This window comes from Delphinus delphis, chromosome 2, assembly GCF_949987515.2.
Source record: "Delphinus delphis chromosome 2, mDelDel1.2, whole genome shotgun sequence".
Taxonomy (NCBI): domain Eukaryota; kingdom Metazoa; phylum Chordata; class Mammalia; order Artiodactyla; family Delphinidae; genus Delphinus; species Delphinus delphis.
The window spans coordinates 3,480,879-3,503,516 of record NC_082684.1 but is presented as its reverse complement, the minus strand read 5'-3'; the positions used below and the strand labels follow the sequence as shown (position 1 = coordinate 3,503,516).

General features: G+C 49.5%; 1 protein-coding gene and 1 pseudogene across 4 annotated transcripts in view; both read left to right on the top strand.

The window, feature by feature from the left end:
- The window catches only part of TECPR2 (tectonin beta-propeller repeat containing 2), a 95,257-nt gene that overhangs the window by 26,896 nt on the left and 45,723 nt on the right, over nucleotides 1-22,638 (top strand). For all 4 annotated transcript variants that reach the window (XR_011246353.1, XM_069540406.1, XM_060003891.1 and 1 more), the window contains exons 6-11: nucleotides 7,642-7,954; nucleotides 10,343-10,475; nucleotides 13,387-13,692; nucleotides 14,610-15,583; nucleotides 17,600-17,783; nucleotides 19,874-20,047. Coding sequence is in view for 3 of the 4 variants with exons in the window: in XM_069540406.1 (XP_069396507.1) it covers nucleotides 7,642-7,954; nucleotides 10,343-10,475; nucleotides 13,387-13,692; nucleotides 14,610-15,583; nucleotides 17,600-17,783; nucleotides 19,874-20,047 (2,084 nt within the window). In the remaining variant the exon portion in view is untranslated. The remainder of the gene's footprint in view (nucleotides 1-7,641; nucleotides 7,955-10,342; nucleotides 10,476-13,386; nucleotides 13,693-14,609; nucleotides 15,584-17,599; nucleotides 17,784-19,873; nucleotides 20,048-22,638) is intronic.
- Nucleotides 6,511-6,951, top strand: LOC132421150 (mitochondrial import inner membrane translocase subunit TIM14 pseudogene; annotated as a pseudogene).

Sequence of the window (22,638 nt, the reverse complement as noted above, 5' to 3'; positions counted from 1 at the left end):
AAAACCAGTTACCTCCATGGGGATCGTATACCCAACAGTCTTTCTCTTCAAACCTGGCCTTGTAACCTCCCGTGTGAAACCTGAGCACCTTTGCGTGAACGTCTCCTGGTGCGTTTGTGTAGCCAAGTCTTTCGGCAGCTTGCGTTAGAAGCATACTCTTGCCAGGCACCGTTTCAGGATGTAGAAACAGATAAACGGGTCCCGTTTCTCCTAGGGAGCTGTATTAGAGAAGTGAGGGATGACAGAATGAACGGAAACATTTTTAACCTCTGTGTCCTGAAGGCTTGTGTCTGTCGTGTGCTGTGTTAGGCTGTGGTTAGAAAAGGACGTCGGCCATGTCTGCCTCCTGGAAGTGGTGCCCCATGCAACAGTGTCCCTCTGGGTGGCACACGGTGGGACAGCGGTGAGCCAGGGGACGGGCCTCTGCCCTCAAGTAAGATAAAGGTCTAGGCTGCGGTCAGTGCTATAGAGGCAACATCAGGGTGAGGCGTCAGCTGGGGGCAGGGCCTCTCTTAGAATGGTCAGGAAAGGCCTCTGGGTAAGAGATCTGTGGGCTGGAGCCTAAAGCATGGGAAGAGCGTTCTGGTCTCAGGGGACAGCACATGCCAAGGCCCTGGATCGGGCCAGGGCCTAGAACGTTCGAGGAGCCAGGAGGGGGCTGGGGTGGCTGCAGACCAGTGGGCCGGGTGCTGAAAAGGAGGGCCTGAGCCTGCGTGAGGCGAGGGATGCTGTCAACCGCGTTATTCTAGGTGAGACGGAAAGCCAGTGGGGGGCTTCAGGCAGGAGAAGGACTATCTGGGCTACCCTGGATCTGCCTGGAGACTTGGAGACGGTCAGGCAGGGAACAGTGAGAAGGCTGCCGCAGGAGCCCAGGAGTAGCACGGAGGCCTCGCCTGGGTACCCGGCATGGAGAGGAGAGGGCAGGGGGATGGAGGGTAATGGGGTGAATCGGATGTAGGGGAAAACGGAGAGAAAGGAACAATAAGAAAGGGTTTCCATGCCCTTGGCTAAAGCAACTAGACAGATGGTGAAGCCATTTAACTGAGATGGGAAGACCAGGGTTAAGGTCTAGGCTTCAGGAATTCTGTCTTGGGGCTGTTGCATCTGAGATGCCTGTTAGGTAACTAAGCAGGAATCACAGTCCAGCGTAACATACACAGGTTGGAAATTCAGGGAAGGGGTTTTGGCCAGAAATGAAAATGAGGTCATCGGATGCAGGTGACATTGAGACCCCTAGCCTTGGATGAGGTCACCCAGGGAGAGTGTTTATTCATTCAACATTGGAAAATCCTTACTAAGTCTCTGCTGTGTGCCAGGCGCCCTTCTCAGTCTGGGGAGACAGCTGTGAACAAGGGGGACAAGAGCTCTGATCTTAAGGAGCTCATGTCCTGTGAGGGAGACAGACATTAAATGTGTTCTAGAATGTTCAGTAGTAACGAATGGGTATGGAGCTAGCGAGGATGCCTGCCTTAGCGGGTGTGTGTTTAGGGCAGGCCGGTGGGTGGAGTCTGAGCAGATTCCTGAGGGAGGATGGGAGGGGCGGCAGAAGCCCTGCCTGTACGGAGGGTCTAGGAGCACAGACCAGGCGCTGGGAGCAGGGGCGCTGGGGGCGGCCCATCCTGTGGGCCCTGCTCAGGGGCTGCTTTACGCCACTGCCATCAAGAGTCGTGAGCGGCCTTGACCCGGGGAGTCAGTCCTGCTGCTGCGTGAGGGGGGTGAGGGCAGCTGCTCAGGGAGGCTGGCGGGGGCTCCCAGGCGATTCAGGTGAGAGCAGGGCCTCACGCCAGGCCGGGGTGGTGGGGGCGCTTTGAAGGCAGGGCCAACGGGTGTGTTGGCTCCGGGGTGTGAGAGAGATGATCCCTTGGAGATGGTGGCCTGAGCACTTGGCTAGGCGGGGCTGCCGGCTACTGGTGTCGAGAAGGCTGGCAGAGGAGCCGCGGCGATCTCAGGAAGCAGGTGGGGCCGCAGCTGTGCATGCGGTGGGGGGGGGGGGGGGCGTTAGCCGATAGACAGTGTTCAAAGCTCTGGGACGGAAGAGCTCACCTGGGGAGTGAGTGTCACTAGGGAACGGGGAGGCCTCGCATTCTGGGGCACTCCATTGCTTCCGTGTCAGAGAGAGCCGTGTCGGAGCCGCTGATCGGCCCCGAGAGGTGGGCTGAGCCGGGCCTTTGTCTCTGGCAACGTGGCGGCTGCGCGTGCCCACCCTCGTGGGGCACAGGCCGTGGCATTGGAAGGGCTGAGGGAGGGGGAGTGGGCAGTGAGTGTAGGCAGGACTCTTTCTGTGTAGATGGGAACGCAGAACTAGCGGGTGCCTGGAGGGGACCGTGCGGGCTGGCGAGACGTTGGATGGAGCGTGTGGCGGCACGTTGGGCGGCTGCTGTGGGCCAGCGGGGAAGCCGGGCTCGGGGACAGGCGCAGGGAGTGCCGGAAGACAAGGTCGTCCTCTCCTGACCCAGTCTGTGAACCTCCTCAGGTTGACAGAACAGCGTGTATGTTTCTCCTAGAAAAATCTCAAAGTCCCCAGCCATCCCCCGACGTGTGTTCTGTCTCGGTTCTCCTCTTCTCCTCTGTATGCTGGCGCCCTCCCCGTGCCTATCGCTGTGTCCTGCAGTCCAGTTGGGAGGACTGTCCTGGGTCGGCAGCGCCTGCGTGTTGCAGTCCAGGCCGGGTGTGGGGTGTGGAGCCTGCGCCCCCGCCAGAGCCACCTCGTGCCCGTCTGGTGGCCTTTGGGCATTCGGCTGTGGAGACGATTGTCCCGGCTTTGACTCGTTCTCCCGTTTCAGGCTCTCTGTCTGTGCTCAGCATTATTATACATAAGTTAGGAAACACCATTTGCTGGTTAGAATTTGATCACCGGCAACACTTCTTTCATATTAATGTGGCTCATAAAGGGAATTAAGGTGTCTTGTAAAGTCATCAATGGTCTTTCTAGAAATCAGCTCCACCAAAATTAAGAAACTAAGTTAATGTGTTTATGATTTTAGAATCCTGCAGTGCTTAGACCTTAGAAGTTGGAGTTGTGTCTGATTCAGAATGACATCAGCAAGTGCTGCAGAATCGCCCTGCAGGCAGATGGTGGCTGAGTCTGGGGTAGAGGACAGTTTGCACCCGGCTGCAGCTAGTTATCCCCAACTTAACTGCCTTCTCCCAACCCGCTCCCGACACTTTTCCGCAGCGCCTCAGAGGCAGCCCCACGCCAGGCCCCCGCTCAGCCTGCCCTTCCCTGGAGTGCCCGTTCCCCTTTCTCAGTCTGGTCATTGTCCACTCAGTAACCGAGGTGTAGCCTTTGATGCCCAGGTCAGAACGTGTCCCCCTTGTCTGTAGTCCTCGAGCAGCCCTCTGAGCCTCAGAGATGGCACCTCGCAGACGCACGTCTGCTGCAGGGCGTTCTGAGACAGGGCCAAGACCTTCCTCTTATGCATCTTTCACGTTGCCTGCAGCGCATAGTCTCTTACATGGTTCAGGAGCTCACTAAATGTTTGTTAAAATGAACACTTTAGTCACCTAAGGTGAAGTGACAGGAGCTTTTAAAAAAAATATTTATTTATTTATTTATTTATTTTTGGCTGTGTTGGGTCTTCATTGCTGCACGCATGCTTTCTCTAGTTGCGGCGAGCGGGGGCTACTCTTCGTTGCAGTGCGCGGGCTTCTCATTGCAGTGGCTTCTCTTGTTGCAGAGCGTGGGCTCTAGGCGCGCGGGCTTCAGTAGCTGTGGCTCACAGGCTCTAGAACGCAGGCTCAGTAGTTGTGGTGCACGGGTTTATTTGCTCCGCGGCATGTGGGATCTTCCCAGACTGGAGCTCGAACCCGTGTCCCCTGCGTTGGCAGGTGGATTCTTTACCACTGCGCCATCAGGGAAGTCCAGCAGGCAGATTCTTAACCACTGAGCCACCAGGGAAGTCCGATAAGAGATTTTTAAGAGGACTTTATTAGTAGGAGAAATATAGATTTGAAAATTGGATCACCAAATAGAAATTGATTTGATAGGAAAGGCAGGAGGAAGAGGTTATAGGCTACCGTGCCAGAGTTCTTTGGGTGTCTCTATTTAGAGAAGCTTTGCAGAACAGATCACTAAAGAAAATCATCAGAACATGATGCTGATTATGGAGCTGTCCATGAACGATCTACAGTGTTAGGTTAGTAACGACCTTGATTCTTGGTTAGTCTAACAGTTTTCAGTTCAAAGCTGAATTCGATATTTGGTGTCCTCCTTGGACCCTGTCTGGAAGGATTTAGTTACTGAGGTGCCAAAGGGGTGTAGTGAGATGCTGAAGTGCAGAGAAACACCCAGATAACTTTATCTGCGTGCTTTTGTGAGATGGGCCCTGTGGATGCCTCCCTGGGGGTCGGGTGTGCTGTGTGTGCAGTGAGGGTGAGGAGAGGGCCCAGCACCCACAGGAGCACACGATGGTAACAGGGGTGGAATTAGAGGCAGTTGAGCGTTTGTGGGGACTTACGGTGTCACAAGCATTGCTTTCTTTTGTCTTCATAGATTGTCATTCAATCCTCACATCAGCCTTTGAGATGGGAATTATTATCCCTGGTTTATAGACGAGGAAACTGAGATCCATACCACGTAGCTATTAAATGTCAGGGCTGGAAATTGAGCCCAGGTGTCGACCTAAAGCCAGTCCTCTTTCTACCATTCAAAATCAAAGAAATACTTCGGAGAGAGAATCAGCAGGACTTAGGGTTAAACTGAAACTCTTCTTTAAATCAATTAATTAATTTATTTATTTTTGGCTGCATTGGGTCTTCGTTGCTGTGTGGGCTTTCTCTAGTTGCGGTGAGCGGGGGCTACTCTTCGTTGCGGTGCGCGGGCTTCTCATTGTTGTGGCTTCTCTTGTTGCAGAGCACAGGCTCTAGAGCACAGGCTCAGTAGTTGTGGCACACGGGCTCAGTAGTTGTGGCACACGAGCTCAGTAGTTGTGGCACACAGGCTCAGTAGTTGTGGCTCACGGGCTCTAGAGTGCAGGCTCAGTAGTTGTGGCGCATGGGCTTAGTTGCTCCACGGTGTGTGGGGTCTTCCTGGGCCAGGGCTCGAACCCATGTCCCCTGCATTGGCAGGCGGATTCTTAACCATTGCGCCGCCAGGGAAGCCCCCAAACTGAAACTCTTAATATGTGAATTCTGGTGGACGTCTGAGATTTGGCAAAGATGTGGAGCAATGAGAACTCATAGATTGCTGATGAGAGTATAGGCTGGTGTAAACACATTGGAAAAAGTTTGAAGTTGTCTTCCAAACTTGAATCTGCTTTTACTCAGCAGCCCAGCAGTTACCCAGCAATCCAACAGTTCCACTTCTGAAGTATCCTTGACAAACTCTTAGACCTGAATACTAGGAGGTTATTTGCAGAAATGCTCATAATGAGCACTATTCAAAACGAAGAAGTGGAAATAATTCAAATGCCCTTCAGCAAGAGGGAGAATAAATTGTGGAACACTTTATAGCAGTGGAAATGAATAAGCTACAGCTTTTTTTTTATCAACAAGGATAAATCTTAGAAATATTATGTTAAGTTAAAAGCAAGTTGCAAAAGGATGCAAATAGCATCATACTATTTTTTTTTTTTTTTTTTTTTGGTACGTGGGCCTCTCACTGTCGTGGCCTCTCCCGTTGCGGAGCACAGGCTCCGGACGCGCAGGCTCAGTGGCCATGGCTCATGGGCCCAGCCGCTCCGTGGCATGTGGGATCTTCCCGGACCGGGGCATAAACCCGCGTCCCCTGCATCGGCAGGTGGACTCCCAACCACTGCGCCACCAGGGAAGCCCCGTACCATTATTTTTATACAAATGGAAGGCAAACAATACTAAATTATGTGGTGTTTACGTAGGTATGTGGTTAAACTATCGATAATCGCAAGGGAATAATGCACACAAAATTCAGGGCTCACACATGAGAACGGAGTGGGCAGGGACTCTTGGAGCCAGAGAGCATCAGCGATGTGACTACCGATTTATTTCCAAAGTTGAGGGATAGGTTCCTGGGTGTATATTTCATTATTAGGCTTCAAAGCATATATATTCTTTTGTTTGTGTTAGATATTTCATGATACTAAAAATAGAAGGAAAAAAACCCCAAGCCGGAGGATCAGAATGGAGATTGGTCCCTGTGATGGGTTTAAGAGAAATTCTGAAAGTGCTGCCCCAATTCTGGACATAAAGCTCATTCACTGGCATGTTGGGATGAGCACAGCAGTCAGATGTTAGAAGGAACAGAATTTCAGAGCAGGGAGAGGATGGTCAGTCCTGGGTCTGTCACCTCTGCCTTCGTTTCCTCTTCTCTGAAACGGGAGTCGTGATACTTGCCTCACAGGGCTGTGTCGAGGGTTAAAGGAGAGTGGAGATAAAGCACTGCGTGCAGGGTAGAGGCATAGAGTTGGTGGGGTGGGATGAGCCGTGCTACAGGTGGGGCCGGGGAGCTGAGCGGGAGCCACGGCCAGTACAGCGGTAGCGGTTGGACTGACCGTTGCTGCTGCGGGATTTGCAGGGGGTTATGCTTCGCAGGCCATGAAGCATATGGAGCCTCAAGTAAAACAAGTTGTTCAAAGTCTACCGAAATCTGCCTTTAGTGGTGGCTATTACAGAGGTGGGTTTGAGCCCAAAATGACAAAACGGGAAGCATCGTTAATACTAGGTGTAAGCCCTGCTGCCAGTAAGGGAAACATAAGAGATGCTCATCGATGAATTATGCTTTTAAATCACCCAGACGAGGGAGGATCTCCTTATATAGCAGCCAAAATCAATGAGGCTAAGGATTTACTAGAAGGCCAAGCTAAAAAGTGAAGTAAATGTATGATAAATGTTAAGTTCTTACTCATTTATGTATATGAGTACCAGCTTTTATAATAAAACGCCTCAAAGCTACACGTTTTAAAAATTAGCATAAGCTAAATCAAAGCCTTGGTATAAATTGGAGGATTTAAAATCGGATTATAGAATATTTGTAGGTTAATACTCAATAATTATGGATAAATGCATGCCATTTGAAGTGTTGTTCATTACTCATTTGTCAAATAATTTGGTACCTATTTCAAGACAAAGTGAACAAGGTAGTCTCTCCCTGAAGGAATCCCCAATCTGATGGGAGACTGATAAAGTGATAATTAAAATACAGTGTGATAAATATGATGGAATTAGCACAGGTTGTTATAGTAGGGGCTCATCTCATCGGGACAGAAGGCTGTTCAAGGTACAGAGGACTCCCCCAGTCACTTAGAACCTTGAACGTAAAAGTCAATTTAGCCACAACTTAACCTAAGAAACTGATCTAGGTATGTACTTATCACTTTGGCAGTGATAAATCTAAATTGTTTCAGATTTCATACATTAAAAACTATAACAGCATGATTTTAAAAAAACACTGTGCGCAGTAACTGTTGCGTGTGCTTAGCGGGTGCACACTTCTGAGGATGCTGTAGGGAGTGCAAGACAGAGACTGGCTCCTCTGTGGCCTCAGTGTTGGCCAGGCGGTTCAGTTAACCAAAAAATACACTGTAGAAAAGGGTTCGAAAAAGAATCAATCTTGTTTTGGCTTAGTCCAGAAATTCTTATTAGAGTTAATATTGGGGGTGGACAGCTAGCACTTTAAATCAGTCCATTCTCTTTCTTTCTTTCCTCCTTTTTTTCTTGTAATTTCAGCACTGGGAAATTTGGTGCTTGTTTTATACCAGGACTTTGTAAGCAAAGTGATCTAACCTTGTACGCATCACGGCCTGGGCTCCGGCTGTGGAAGGCTGACATCCATGGGACCGTTCAGGCCACGTTTATCTTAAAAGATGTCTTTGCTGGAGGAGTCAAGCCTTTCGAGCTTTACCCGCGCCTGGAATCCTCTGACAGGGGAAGTTGCAGCTCACCCGAGAAACACCTGGGGCTTGTTTCATGTTTCTTTCAAGAAGGCTGGGTGTTGAGTTGGAATGAATATAGTATTTACCTTCTAGACACCGTCAACCAGGTAAGTAAAGTGATTGTACCACGTCTTTGGTGTCTAGAGGCAAGAGAATGTTTATGGACTGTTCTGCTTCATTTCTCAGACGATAGAAGGAACAGTGTTGATTCAGATGCTTTGCTTTTTCCACTGGGCCAGTCAAGGAATCCAAATGAAGGCTTGGTTGTTTTTGTAGATTTGAAAAAATATTTGGTTTAAATATTCATAGTCCTGTCCCCTGCTAAGAAAGTGTGTGTGTGTGTGTGTGTGTGTGTGTGTGTGTGTTTTTGTGGCACGCGGGCCTCTCACTGTTGTGGCCTCTCCCGTTGAGGAGCACAGGCTCTGGACGCGCAGGCTCAGCGGCCATGGCTCACGGGCCTAGCCGCTTCGCGCCACGTGGGATCTTCCCAGACCGGGGCACGAACCTGCGTCCCCTGCGTCGGCAGGCGGACTCCCAACCACTGCGCCACCAGGGAAGCCCTGTGTGTGTTTTATTTAAGCACAAAATTAAACTTGTTCTTTATAATTTCTTTGAATCACGTGTTTTCTGACTACCAAATTACTGTGAGGGTATTAAATGAAAACTCAAACATGACGGAAACAGTAAGATAGGGACTCATTCCCCAAGGCCTCCGCAGGGCAACACTGAGTTGGGCAGGGGGCTCTTTCTCTAGCTTTCTTTCCACCCTGTTCTTTTACCCTTATTTCTCCTACCCAAATGGAGCCACACTGTTTTGCCATTTTTTTCCCCACTTTACTTAATGATGTATTTGGACAACTTTCCAGCGTTGTTTTTTTCCCCAGCATTATTAAATCATGGTAGGAAACAATTTCTGTTTAAATCAGGATGGTAAGAGGTTATTGCCAACAGAGGTGGAATTAGGAATTAAAAAAAAACAAAGCTGTGTAGTTTCAGTTTATTCTTAAGAGCAGAGCTTTTGCTGTTTTGTACGTCATCTCCTCACCCCACCCCCCACCCCCATCCTGCTCACGTTCTTCCTTCTTGAAGTCAGCAGGCCTCTAACAGACGCCCTTTTCTTTATAAGCAGCACTTCACGGTAGAAATCAAAGGGTTTTCTTAGTTGTGTGAACAGAAAATGAAATTCGTCTGCAAGGCTTCTTAATGATTGTTATCAGCCATGCCTGGTACTACTGGTTTAGTAGAAAGAAAAACTGACCTTTTTCTTCTTCCTGGGAGATTCTGGTCTGGTTCTACCTATAACCAGGAGTCTCTCGTCTGCCTGGCTTGGTTTCCCTACCTGGAACATGGGGAGGGGACTGGTGAGTTGGGTTAGGGAATCACCAAGATGCCTTTTAGCCCTGAGTTTGTTTCTTTTCTTAAGGAACGTTTTGAAAGACATTTTTGTATTCTTCCTCAGGTGTAGAGAACACAGTTTTTCTTCTTTTTCTGGGTACTATTTGAACTTAATGTGCACTTGTTAATTGGCGGGGTCAAGATGTGGTATAATTGTACATCAGTTCCTCTCTTCTGAGCACTTACCCAGGGCTTTCCCCAGTAGGTATAATTAACTTCATCTTATAGATGGAGAAGTGGAGACAGAGGACCTGGTCATGAGCAGAGAGTCTTTACATGGCAACATGATTAAAAGCTTTCAAACTACTGTCAGGATTATTAAGAATTTACAAAGGACTGAGACTCATTTTCTCTTCTATAATGAGCTAGTCTCTTATTTGCACTGTTGACTGAGAAGCAAGAATTTTTTTTAAGTCAGGGATGTCCTGTGTTTTGTTTGCTGTCTGCTTTCAGGTGATGTTAGGGGAATCCTCCCTCACTCACTTATTCATTCAAAACCAAGGGTTGCAATGCCTATTAGTCTCTCCCACAGGACTCCGCACGGTAGGGGACCTAGACCTGCCAGCACACATTCCAGCCCAGGAGAGACGTGCCAGGTGGGGGTTTGTGTAAAGTGCTGTGAGCTCTGAAGAGTCCTGGGCATTGCTGAGGAGGGTGAGCTTGTCAGGGACGCTTCCCAAGGAGGCGGCCTCTGAATCAAGTTGGAACTCTCCCAGTGAGCAAGGGTCAGGAAAAGAATTCAAGCAGAGCGCGTGACGTCGTGGAGGAACAGGGCTGGGGTTTGGACTGGCCAGTTGAGGCACCTGAAGCCAGAAAAGGGCGATCAGAGAGCGGGGAGCAAGGCGGGGACGGGTTCAGAGGGTGGCCGAGAGGCGGGGAGAGACTGCTCGCTCAGTCTCATAAATTTACTGGCAGGGGTTGTGACTCAGTCACACATCCGTCAGGTATTACCTGACTTTGACTGAATTTCCCTGAGTTTCAGAATCATGACAACGAAGAGCAGTTGTCTGACTTATTTGGATTGCTACACATGCTTGTACGATTTGAACTATTACTATTGCCTGGTTTTGTGATTTTTTTTTTTTTTTTTTTTTGGACAGGCCACAATTGCTGGTTTGGAAGGATCAGGTGATATCGTGTCTGTTTCCTGCACAGAAAATGAAATATTTTTCTTAAAGGGAGACAGGAACATTATAAGAATTTCAAGCAGGCCTGAAGGACTAGCATCAATAGGTTTGTATTTCTTGTAAAATGTTATAAAATGTATTTGTTACAAAATTTGTTATAAAATGTATGTAATTACAGTTTGTGATGTATAAAACGTACCATTTTTTTGCTCGTTAAATGATTGTAGCTTTTTCGAAACGAGGTGTTCAGAGGGTTTCCTTTGATTCTGAAAAGACGGTTTGTGATACTTTTCTTGAAGGTTACCTGCTTTCAGGCTTACATCAGCCAGGGTCTCACATTTGGTGGAGTTGCTTCTGCGGGTCTGGAGGTCAGGGAGGTTGGGTGAGTAGGAAGGAGAACTTGGTACCCACCTGACTGATCTCCGTCCGACACTCTGAGACAGCCTGTGGGATTGATGTGTAAGATTTTAGAACATTTCAGTCTGTCACCTGGGACACGGTTTTTACCTTTAACATGGTTCTTCCTTGTAGTATTGATTATTCTCTGTGCTTTTGACTTTTTTTGGGTAATTCATATTTAAGCCCAAATTCTAACGAGTAAAGAACCTTACTCTGTGTTGTCGTGCATGCACACGACCATGGGACTTTATGTACTTGTTCCTGGTGGTCGCAACAACAGCTGTGTGGCCCCTGCCCCACTGCCCCTCCCCGCCTTGTCATCACTGCGTTGTGCTCACCACCTTCCAGACTCTGCTAAGCACTTAACGTTCACGATCTCGTCCAGTCCTCCGAACAGCCTCGTGCGGGAGGGCCCGATGCCCGAGGTGAGGGCAGTGCCCACAGATGCCAGCGCCTCGTGGGGCCTCTGAAGTTCACTGGGCAGTTGCACAGGCGTCCTGCCCCCGCCTTTCCCTAACCAGGCCACCTTCCTCCCTGGGGCTGGAGCGGCCTTGGCCCTTCCTCGCTTGCTGTGCGCCTGTCCTGACACTGCTGCCTGGGTCTCCCCGACGAGGCCTGCCCTCCTCGGGTGCTGCCCTGTGCACCCCTCCCCCTTATCATTCAAGACTCGGTCGGTATCGCTGCACTTTTGATAACTTCTTCCAATCGCCTTAGTTGAGTCAGTCTCTCCTCACTGCGTTCCTGGGGCCCTTTTCCTGCTGCTCCTTGACTTCGGAGTCGCTGCCTCACCACTTACCTTACGCAAGAATAGATTTTTGATTGCAAGGCTCTCGTGACTCACCTTGTGGCCCTAACACAGCACGTGGTTTGAAGAAGACCCTAGCGTGTTAGTCAATGGTGTCCTCCTTTCACAGATTAGAAAATTGAGGATTGGGGTAGTACGTGACAAGCCCCAAGTCACCGTCCAGATTTCCGCTTCAGCCGCTGTTTCCCCTGCCTCGCCAGGTTAGTCAGGAGGGCCCGCCCTGTGCCATGGCTGTGGGCACGCCACTGCTTTCCTCGGGTCTCTTGGCCACAGGGCCATCCTTGGTGTTTCTACTCTGACCAGTGTCAGCTAATGTCTGAGTGACCTCAAGAGAGGCAGCGGAGATCCTGGGCAGGAAGTGGGGCTCCCTCCCTCCAGCACGGGAGGGAGCGGCCTGCCTGGGACATGGCTATAGCGTTTGTCTTTTAAACCTTAGAATACAAGGTTTGGCTGCTGGGAGAATATAAAAAACAGCCTCACTTTAGCCAGATATTTAGCCTCAAAAAGACAAAAATGTACTAGCTGTCACTGTCCTGAATTTATAATCTCCCAAGAGATGGCAAGAAGAGAGTGAATTACCTCTTAAGTCACAGAGGGCAGGTTGGGGCGAACATCATTCCAGGGTTGTAACTTTCATAGAAACGGAGAGAGCTCTGCTCTTGAGCCTGTGAGCTGGGGGCCTTAACAATGTCACCAAGTGGCAGTGCCACTTACAGGGGAGAAGTGACCAGGAGCCACGAGGCCAGTAGACTTCCTGCAGGCGTGAAGATGCTCTGTAACTACACTGCCCACACGTGGCTGCCAAGTACTCGAAATGTGCTGAGTGCAACTGAGGAACTGGATTTTAAGTTTTGTTTCATGTCTATGAATCTGAATTTAAATAGCTACATGGCTGCTGGCTACTGTACTGGACGGTGCAGCTCCAGACCAAGATCTGCCTGTGTAATCTTGTGTGACCTTCTGCAAGTCACTTCCCTGCCCTGCTCGTCCCCACTTGTGGCCCCCGGTCGAGGCAGGAATGCCCACCTGTCTGGGTAAGGGCCGTGTCTCCATGCCTAGAACGCATCTGGCATGCGGTAGGTACTCGGTAACAGAAGGATGGCTGGATGGATCAAAATGGACCCCCAGTCCTGTGTTGAGGGTCCTGTGGCTGGAACCTCCTACTGTCGTGTTGAGAGGAGGACGTGTCCATGGAGATGGGGACAGAGCGCCAGGCCCACCAGCCCACTGCCAGTCCTGCTCTGCTCTCTCTCCTCTTCGCACGTGGACTCCTTTAATGAACTCCTCTGTTTTGAGTTTGCGCTGGTGAAAAATGACCTTTCCCTCCTTGAACTTTGAGAATTTTTATTATAGGTACATGTGTGTTTTTCAGAGGTCCCTGGAGGAGTAGTGTTTTGGCTGCACCACGGGGGCCCCAGCAGTGAAAGCACCGACTCCTAACCACCGCACCACCGGGGAATTCCCTCTAAGCCCTTTTTTCTTTTTTATTATTATTTTTTTTCCAAGCCCTTTTTTAATAGGCATCTCACCTTTATCTATTATTTTGTGAGTTGAAGTGAGAAATGCTCTACCTTATGATAGTCCCTTACTTTGAGTTATTTACAGAAGACAGCTGCTGTGAGTTATTTGACTGATTTTGATACATGAACTTCCTGGAGAACAAAAACCACGTGTTGGAACCTGTTGTACAATTCTTTTAGTTTCGCTGGTTTCTCTGAATTTAGCAGGCTGGTATTTAGGGCTGGCAAACCTTAATAAGAGCACTCCATCTTTCCCTCCAGTAACCATGGTAAAACTGACTCTTCTTTCTCAGTGCGGGACGGTCTGGAGCCGTCAGGATGCCCAGAGCAAGTCCATGGGCAGCGTGCGGAGAAGGCGCCGGGGGCCACGCCTTCTGAGACGAGGCTCAGAGGCTCTTCCGTGGCCAGCGAGCCCAGAAGCAGGAGCAGCTCACTCAACTCCACTGACAGCAGCTCCGGGCCGCAGGCGGCTCCCGAGCTGGGCAGGAGCGGCCAGCTCACCTCGAAGAGGTTCAGTGTGATCAGCTCAGAGGACTTCGACCAAGAGCTCATTGTGAAGCCTCTCAAAGTGAAAAAGAAGAAGAGGAAGAAGAAGACAGGTACCATCCACGGCAGAGCACACACGACCTCCTTCCGCCCCCGTGGGGCCTTTTACCAAACTCTCTGGGAAGGCTGCTGCTTGCTGAGTGAGCACTGCCCGTTCGCTGGAAAGCACAGAAAGCGAATGTCTTTCCTCCTCGAAGGAGTTTTACTGTGAAATACGTATACATTATACACACACATAAAGCATTAAACTATAATGTAACATACCACCCTGCTTAACAGGTCTGGGTGTTATACTTTTCAATATTTAAGTAAAAATTTCTGTTTATTCATGTACATCATTTATTAGACCAGAGATTCTGTAAACCTGTAAGGAAGGTCATGGAAATCTTTAGATGGATCGATTTATGTTTAATGTAGGGTATGTCATCAGATATGGGCTTTTTTTTCTCTTTTCTTTTCTTTTCTTTTTTTAGGCTGCACTGCATGGCTTGCAGGATCGTAGTTCCCCAACCAGGGATTGAACCTGGGCCCTTGGCAGTGGAAGCACCAAGTCCTAAGCACTGGACCGCCAGGGAATTCCCAGATACGGGATTTAACACTGAGTTTAAAAAAATTTTTCACTTCTTGGTGCCTGTTGAGCCTCTCTAGCTAAAGATCACTGCGATATTGCAGGAAAATGTTACCAGATCCCTTAGCATTTTAATAATTAAAAGAAATTGGTCTGTGATCCATTTGTTCCTTTGTTTTTCTTAGTTAACATTTCTTGAAGGCCTCAGAGCCCATCAGTGTGTACAGTATTTGCATCCATTTAAAACGTCCCTGCGTTGGGATAATTTGTACTTTAGAGATTTATTCTTCACCATTTAGATATCCTTCATTTAAAACGCTTTTATCTTAAGCCCAAATTTTGTTTTTTAGTTAGTGTCTTACTAGATTCATACCTAATCTTAAACGTTCTTCTTTTAAACAGAAGGTGGAAGCGGGACTACCTGCCCCAGTTCCCTTGAATCGACTCCCTGCTGGGAGTGTCCTGGTGATAGCCCCCAGTCCTTGAGCACAGACTTGCTGTCCACGACCTCGAGTTTGGGCAGCACCGTGGATCAGTCCAGCACAGGGTCTCCTGACCAGGAGTGCAGTCTCAGTGGTGAGGCCAGCAGTGTCCTGCCAGAATACAGCGACCCCGAAACGTTCAGTGTCTTGGAGGCGCCCTTCCCTGCCCCTGACTCACTGAATGAGGAAGGTGACGGAAGAACCGAAATCCCACTATGTGACGGCGCAGGCGAGACGCAGCCGCCTAGCGGGGGGTTGAGTTCACCCTGGCATCCGAGGGAGGACGCGGAAGGGAGTGATGACATCGCGGAGCTCGAAGAGGAGCCCTGTCCCGTGAGCGGTGGGCCAAGGAGCACACAGTCACCCTGCCGAGAGCGGGGCAGCTCAGCAGAGGCCCAGGAGGTGGGGGGCATGGAGCCTGCTGAACCCCAGAGCACTTTTCCGGAGGCCCCCCTCCAGGGCTCCCCCCTGGTGCCTTCCAGCCTCAGCTGGACTCCCAGTGCTGAGCGGTGGCTTCCAGGGACCAGCGCTGAGGAGCCCAGTGAAGAGCAGGGCTTCCGGAGGCACCTGGGGGCCCCAGGCCACCTCGGCTCGAGTCCCCGGCACGCTGCTGCTGACGATGACACAGGCCAGAAAGCAATGGCTGCTTCCGAATGTGACTTGGGGAGTGCAGGAGGACGACGGCCTCGCTGGGTCTCTGCCTCGGTGGCCAGCGCCCATGAGCAGCCCTCACGGGACCAGGCGTTGACGTCCAGTGACGAGGAGGACATCTATGCCCACGGGCTGCCCTCTTCATCCTCGGAGACGAGCGTGACAGAGCTGGCAGGGAGCCACTCCCTGCAGGACCTGCACCCGCCGGGCACAGACGAGCCCGGGCTGCTGAAGTCAGAGGAGGTATGTGCGCTCCTTTCTTAAGGGAAATCATTGGCGAACTGATTATATTTTTCTGTTTATGCAAAGAAATTATATTCCTACTGTAAAACCCGTATGCCAGAGGTGTTTGGAAGTCTGCCTTTGGGGGATTTCCAGCGCAGGGATCTAGAATGGCTTGGACTCCTGCTGACCTGTCACCCCTGCTCAGTTACCCACTTTACCAACAAAAGCAGCCTCTCCTTGTTGATTCCGGCGGGGCCGGCCCAGCATGGGCAGCTAGTGCTAGTCATCCCAGAGGATGGCTGGATTGGCCTGGGGGCCGCTCCCAGAAACCAGTGGCGAGAGGCCCGTCCACTTGTGGAGGGGAAGGCGCTGCCCCGCAGACAAGCGTTTCGAGGAGCCGTGTCTCCCTGACCTCCAAGCAGCGGCGCCAGGGCTCCCCTGTAGGCTGTACAGAAACCAGGTTTCGAGCGTCCAGTTTCCTGGGTCGGGTTCTACCTAGCCTGTGCAATTAAAAGACGATTATTAGCTGTTCTTGGTCATTTTATTTAAAAAAGTGGCTTTTAAAAAGTGCTTGTTTCCTTAGCAAGTAATTATTATGTAGATGTATTTGGGTTCAGAACTAACTGTGTACTGTAACCCTTTCTGCTAAGTGGATGAGGTGTGGATCGTGCGTGTGAACTTATGCAGCCACATGTGCTTTCCCCAGATGTGCCTCTGGATTCTCTGCGTCCTAATGACGTGTGACATTGGGGCGGCTCTCACCGTGTGCCAGGTGCCGTGCTAAGCACTTTACAAGTTTAACTCATATACTGCTCGAAGAACAAAACCCACAAACTAGGTGCTCCTGTTTCACAGGAGGAAGTGGAGACTCAGACAGATAAATGGCTTTCACCAGGTCGCATGGCAAGTGGGGCCAGGGCCCTCTCTCTCGAACCGCTGTGCTGTCTGTCCTACCTCGAAAGTGAAACGTCCTGCTTATTTGTTTTAAGACAGAATGCCCTTTCACTCAGTCTTCCGCGCATTCACCCTTTCGTGAGTGCCTTCGGCTGCCAGGCTCTGCGTCGGGCGCTGGGGATGCTGCAGTGCCCGTGACAGGCAGTCGTGGATCTCAAGAGTCCTGGACACGTGTGCAGATCCTCCCAGTTGAGTGGAACTCGGGTGATGGTGATGAGCAAAGTGCAGGAGGGGCGCGGCGCCCACCAACCATGGCAGGAGCCAAGCAGCTGAGCCGAGGGCGTGGGCAGTTGGCATTCTAGACCAGAACTTTAGAAAAGTCCTAGGTGAGAGAGCACCTGGTACTTTGAGGACCTCCCCCAGCCTTCACTGCTCCCCGCCTTGTCCCCCTCCAGAGAGCTGGAAAGCCACATTTTGTTGCGTTGGGGGGTGGGTAAGGCGTGTCCTGGTGAGTCAGGGCCAGATCGAGAGGGGTTGGGTGCCAAACTCTGTGAAGCAGTGAACGTCCATGTGTGGGTGATTGTGCAAATACATGGGTTTCTTTTGCAGTTTTGGAAAGCTGTTAAAGTACACACTTTATTTAGCTTTGATTTTTAAAAGAACCCTAACATCTAAACCTTAGTCTACAAGGTTCAGTCAGGCAGTGTCTTGGCCAGATTTCCATCAGCCACATAATGTGCCACGTGTCCGATGATTGGATCAGCGCTTAAAACAATATGGTGAAAAAAACAAAGATAGTGGTAGTGCCATTTCTCCTAACACATCTCTAATGATTAGCTGTACAAAAAATCAGTTTGCATACAAGTGGGAAGTGAGGTATCCCTGTAGAATAAAACCAGATCCTTTGACTGTAAGCGCTAGGTGAGGGAAGAGGTGGTAGTATCTGTGACAGACTGTTTTCCAGGAACGTTATGGGGTCTTTGTAGGGGACAGCCGCTCCCACTTCACAATGTTTCTGTTAGAGCTGGTCGAGAGAGAGAGGGCCGGCTTACGTGATTGCACGCTTTTCTTATTGACGACAGTACGACACGTGCAGCTGTGTCCTCTGCCGCAGAACTCAGCAGGCTCTGTCCTTGTTAGTTTGCAGAAAGCTGGATGGGTTACTCCGGGCCGGGCTACGGCATTCTCAGCTTGGCGGTCTCCGAGAAGTACATTTGGTGCCTGGACTACAAAGGCGGCCTGTTCTGCAGCGCGTTGCCGGGCGCTGGGCTGCGCTGGCAGAAGTTTGAAGATGCCGTCCAGCAGGTGGCAGTCTCGCCCTCAGGTTCGCCTCCCAGCTCCCTGCTTCTTGCCCCAGGTGTAGAGGCCCGAGCACACAGGGACCAGTCCATTTAGCAGACTTGCCTTTTCCCCTGCAGGTTTGAGGCGTTTTCTCCAAAGAACGCGGATTGCTGCATTTGACATCAACTGAAAATAGTGTAATTGCAGTTCAGTTTTTGGTTTTTTATTAATTGCAGTGGTAACACATGAACATGTTTTGTAAGTTAGACAAATAGCTTCCATTTTTGAGGTTTTTTTTTTTTTAGGAATATTAACATAAAATGCCTTATAAAAATAAATCTGTTTCTATTTCTTAGTGTTGTTGTTTTATAACTTATTTATTTATTTATTTTTGGCTACGTTGGGTCTTCGTTGCAGTGCACGGGCTTCTTGCAATGGCTTCTCTTGTTGGGGAGCACAGGCTCTAGGTGCGCGGGCCTCGGTAGTTGTGGCACGTGGGCTCAGTAGTTGTGGCTCTTGCGCTCTAGAGCACAGGCTTAGTAGTTGTGGCGCACAGGCTTAGTTGCTCCGTGGCATGTGGGATCTTCCCAGGCCAGGGCTCGAACCCGTGTCCCCTGCACTGGCAGGCGGATTCTGAACCACTGCGCCACCAGGGAAGTCCCTTAGTGTTGCTTTAAAACAGCTGAACTAATGAAGATGGGCCCGCGGTTGTGTTGGATAAGTTTGGATCGTTTGGTTTCTTTCTTAGAAATTACTCTGTAATGAGCTATATATATGCTTTGGGTGAATAATCTACTCCTTGACTGTGAAAAGAAAATGCCTTCCTTCCTTCATGCCATGATCAGGCCATTTTCAGTGAGCTGGAGCAGACGCTTCCTGGGTGAGGTTCTACCCCCTCATCTATACAGAATAATTTGCTTGTTTGTCACAATGTTGGCCACTTTACCTATTTGTGGGATGGCGAGTGGAACAGAAGTGTGTATGTGTATCGTAGCTGGTTTACTGTTAGGACATTGGAATGCAAGGCAGACAACACTGAGCCTGTGACCTCCCCTCGCCCTCTGTGCTTTGAGATGGATTTCCTCTAACTCTCCTGGTCTTTGTCACTACGTAAAATACCAGTTTGTTCAGGGTTGTTTTGTTCTATCTCTTTATCTCTTTGAAAAATATTTTGCCTTAGAGACTAAGATAATAGCCTGTCCCATTAGCTGGCTTTATATAATTATGGGTTTTAATTCTTTTCCTCTCATTTACCTTTGGGTCCATCTCCCCAGCCATTTATAAACTTCGGTTTTTTCCTGATTATGTGAATTACTGTGTGTTTCCAAACGATTCAGTCTCGCGCTACTCTAGCAGGAGCTCTGTCTCCACCAGGGTTGGTGCTGTGGCTGAGGGCCCCGTCCAGCGTGGGCACCCCGGGGGCCGCGGGCTTGGCCGCCGCCTCGCTTCCCACACCTCCCTTGGCACCTCGTGCCAGACCCTCTAGTCCAGCCGTCTGTGCTCTTGGTGACTCTGATGGTTTCTTAGATGCCACCTGCATCTGCATAGACCACCTTCCTGTCTGCCCTTCTCCTTCCCTCCCCTTCTTCTTTGTCCCTTTCTAAGTGAAAAAAGGGACAGCCCAGCTCAAGTGCTTCCTTTCCATCTGCACCTTATCCATTTGGCTGGTCCAGAATTGACCCACTCCCTTTGAATCCCTGTAGGACTTTCAGACTTTCTCAGGACACTAACTGTGCCTCCCGAAGGTCGTTTAGGGCCCTCACCTGGCACACCTAGCAGTGCTGGTGGTGCCTCTCTGCCGTGTGATGAGTGCCTCTGATGCGCCCACTCTGTGTGCTGTGTCCTTGATACAGCCTCACCTGCAGCCTTCCTAGCAGCCTGTACGGGGCAGATGATCCCATTTCACAGATGAGGAAATGAGGCTTGGAGACATGAGCCCCAAGCCACACGGTGGGGGGTGGTGGCAGGGGTTCAGACCTCGGCGCCGCAGGCTCTTTCCCCATTCGGGGTAGAAGCAAAGGGGGGGGGGGCGTGTTGTAGAAATCTCTCTTCCCCACAGCACCCAGAATGGACTTTTGGGGGTGAAAGTTCTCAATATTTATTGGACAGTGAATATAATTTTTATTTCCACAGGAGCCCTTCTCTGGAAGATTGAACAGAAATCTAACCGAGCCTTTGCTTGTGGAAAAGTGACCATCAAGGGGAAGCGTCACTGGTACGAAGCTCTGCCCCAGGCGGTGTTTGTGGCCCTGAGCGATGACACGGCCTGGATCATCAGGACAAATGGGGACCTGTACCTACAGACAGGTAGCTGCAGCCGGCGCCCCAGCACCCGTGGGATCTGGTGTGATTGCGCTTTGGTAGCGACGTGCTTAGAGACAGTGACCGAGAAGCTAGAAGTCAATTTAAATGAAAACACTTCTGGAAAGAGAGTATTTGCTGTTGGAATCTATTAGCAGTTTTCTGCTACTGACTCACATTCAACCCAGGACAAATTTAGGGCAGGAATTAATAGAATTATTTGGCGAGGCACAGAAACAGAATCTTATTCTCCTTACAGCTCACCATTGCGTATCCCTTATCCTGCAGTATCAGATCTGAAGAGGAAAGAAGAACAGAGAAATGGCATTAGAATCATTTTTCCCTTTAACTTATGGCTGGATTTTTTCAGCCAGGTCAAAGCCCTGCTTCTATACGCTTATTTACACGTGGGTCAGGAAAAAACAATGAGAGATAATTTGCTCTGAATAGGAGTTTATCTCATCCTAGGAAACTGCCCTGAGACGGGGGACCTTTAGCAGCTGGAAGAGACACAGTGGGACTTGTTTTTTAAAAATAAACTGTAATGAGAGTCAGTGTTTACGTACTGTCAGCAAAATGAGATATGGGTTTCCAAAAGCAATGTGATTCACCAGTACCTGGAAACGATTACGGGGCAGGAGCTCTTTTTCGGATGTCAAGAGGCCATAATAGGTTTATGTAAATATCAATCTTTTAACCATTTAATATTGCTGATTCCAAGAAAAGGTTTGTTTTTTTAAAAATAGATTTATTTTATTTATTTATTTATTGGCTGCATTGGGTCTTCATTGCTGTACGCAGGTTTTCTCTAGTTGTGGCGAGTGGGGTCTACTCTTGGTTGGGATGTGAGGGCTTCTCATTGTTGCAGAGTACAGGCTCTAGGCGTGCAGGCTTCAGTCAGTTGTGGCTCATGGGCTCTAGAGCGCAGGCTCAGTAGTTGCGGTGCACGGGCTTAGTTGCCCCGTGGCATGTGGGATCTTCCCGAACCAGGGCTCGAACCCGTGTCCCCTGTGTTGGCAGGTGGATTCTTAACCACTGCACCACCAGGGAAGCCCCCCAAGAGAAGGTTTTAATCTCTGTTATGAACTGTCAGCCAGGGACGATTCTGAGATTTTTTTTTTTAACATCTTTTATTAGAGTATAATTGCTTTACAATGGTGTGTTAATTTCTACTTTATAACAAAGTGACTCAGCTATACATATACACACGTCCCCATATCTCCTCCCTCTTGTGTCTCCCTCCCACCTTCCCTATCCCACCCCTATAGGTGGTCACCAAGCACTGAGCTGATCTCCCTGTGCCATGCGGCTGCTTCCCACTAGCTATCTGTATTACATTTGGTTGTGTATATATGTCCATGCCACTCTCACTTTGTCCCAGCTTATGCTTCCCCCTCCTCACATCCTCAGGTCCATTCTCTGTGTCTGCGTCTTTATTCTTGTCTTGCCCCTAGGTTCTTCAGAACCTTTTGGGGTTTTTTTTAGTTTCCATGTATATGTGTTAGCATACGGTATTTGTCTTTCTCCTTCTGACTTACTTCACTCTGTATGACAGACTCTAGGTCCATCCACCTCACTACAGATAACTCAATTTCATTCCTTTTATGGCTGAGTAATATTCCACTGTATACATGTGCCACATCTTCTTTATCCATTCATCTGTTGATGGACACTCAGGTTGTTTCCATCTCCTGGCTATTGTAAACAGAGCTGCAATGAACATTTTGGTACATGACTGTTTTTGAGTTATGGTTTTCTCAGGGTATATGCCCAGTAGTGGGATTGCTGGGTCATATGGTAGTTCTATTTGTAGTTTTTTAAGGAACCTCCATACTGTTCTTCATAGTGGCTGTATCAATTTACATTCCCACCAATAGTGCAGGAGGGTTCCCTTTTCTCCACACCCTCTCCAGCATTTATTGTTTGTAGATTTTTTGATGATGGCCATTCTGACTGGTGTGAGGTGATACCTCATTGTAGCTTTGATTTGCATTTCTCTAATGATCAGTGATGTTGAGCATTCTTTCATGTGTTTGTTGGCAATCTGTTTATCTTCTTTGGAGAAATGTCTGTTTAGGTATTCTGCCCATTTTTGGATTGGGTTGTTTGTTTTTTTGGTATTGAGCTGCATGAGCTGCTTGTAGATTTTGGAGATTAATCCTTTGTCGGTTGCTTCGTTTGCAAATATTCGATTCTCTGAGATTGAAAGCCCTTGAACATCTGGCTCGCTCTCAGATGTGGGAGAGCCGCATCCTAGCAGCTCCTGCTTGAGCCCAGAGGGCAGCCTGGCCAGCTCTGGGCCACATGCCGGCCCTGGTCTCTCCAATCTGGTTCCTATGTCTCCCTTGAAAGTGAAAAATAGCTGGAAAAGCATACGCATGTCCAACTTCCAGTGGCATCTGAGTTTCGTTCCTGCTGGGGAAACAGGGTGCTTCTGGCCTGGGGGTGAGGAGGGCCTTAAGAGTCACCTGGGCAGTGGTTGCAGACAAGCTCAAACCACCCAGAGCTACTGGCTTAGAGTCTCCAGGGTTGTCCTGAAGGTTTGCAGTGTAAGAAGTCCAGGAGGTGATTCCTACCTAGCTGAGTTTGAGGAAATG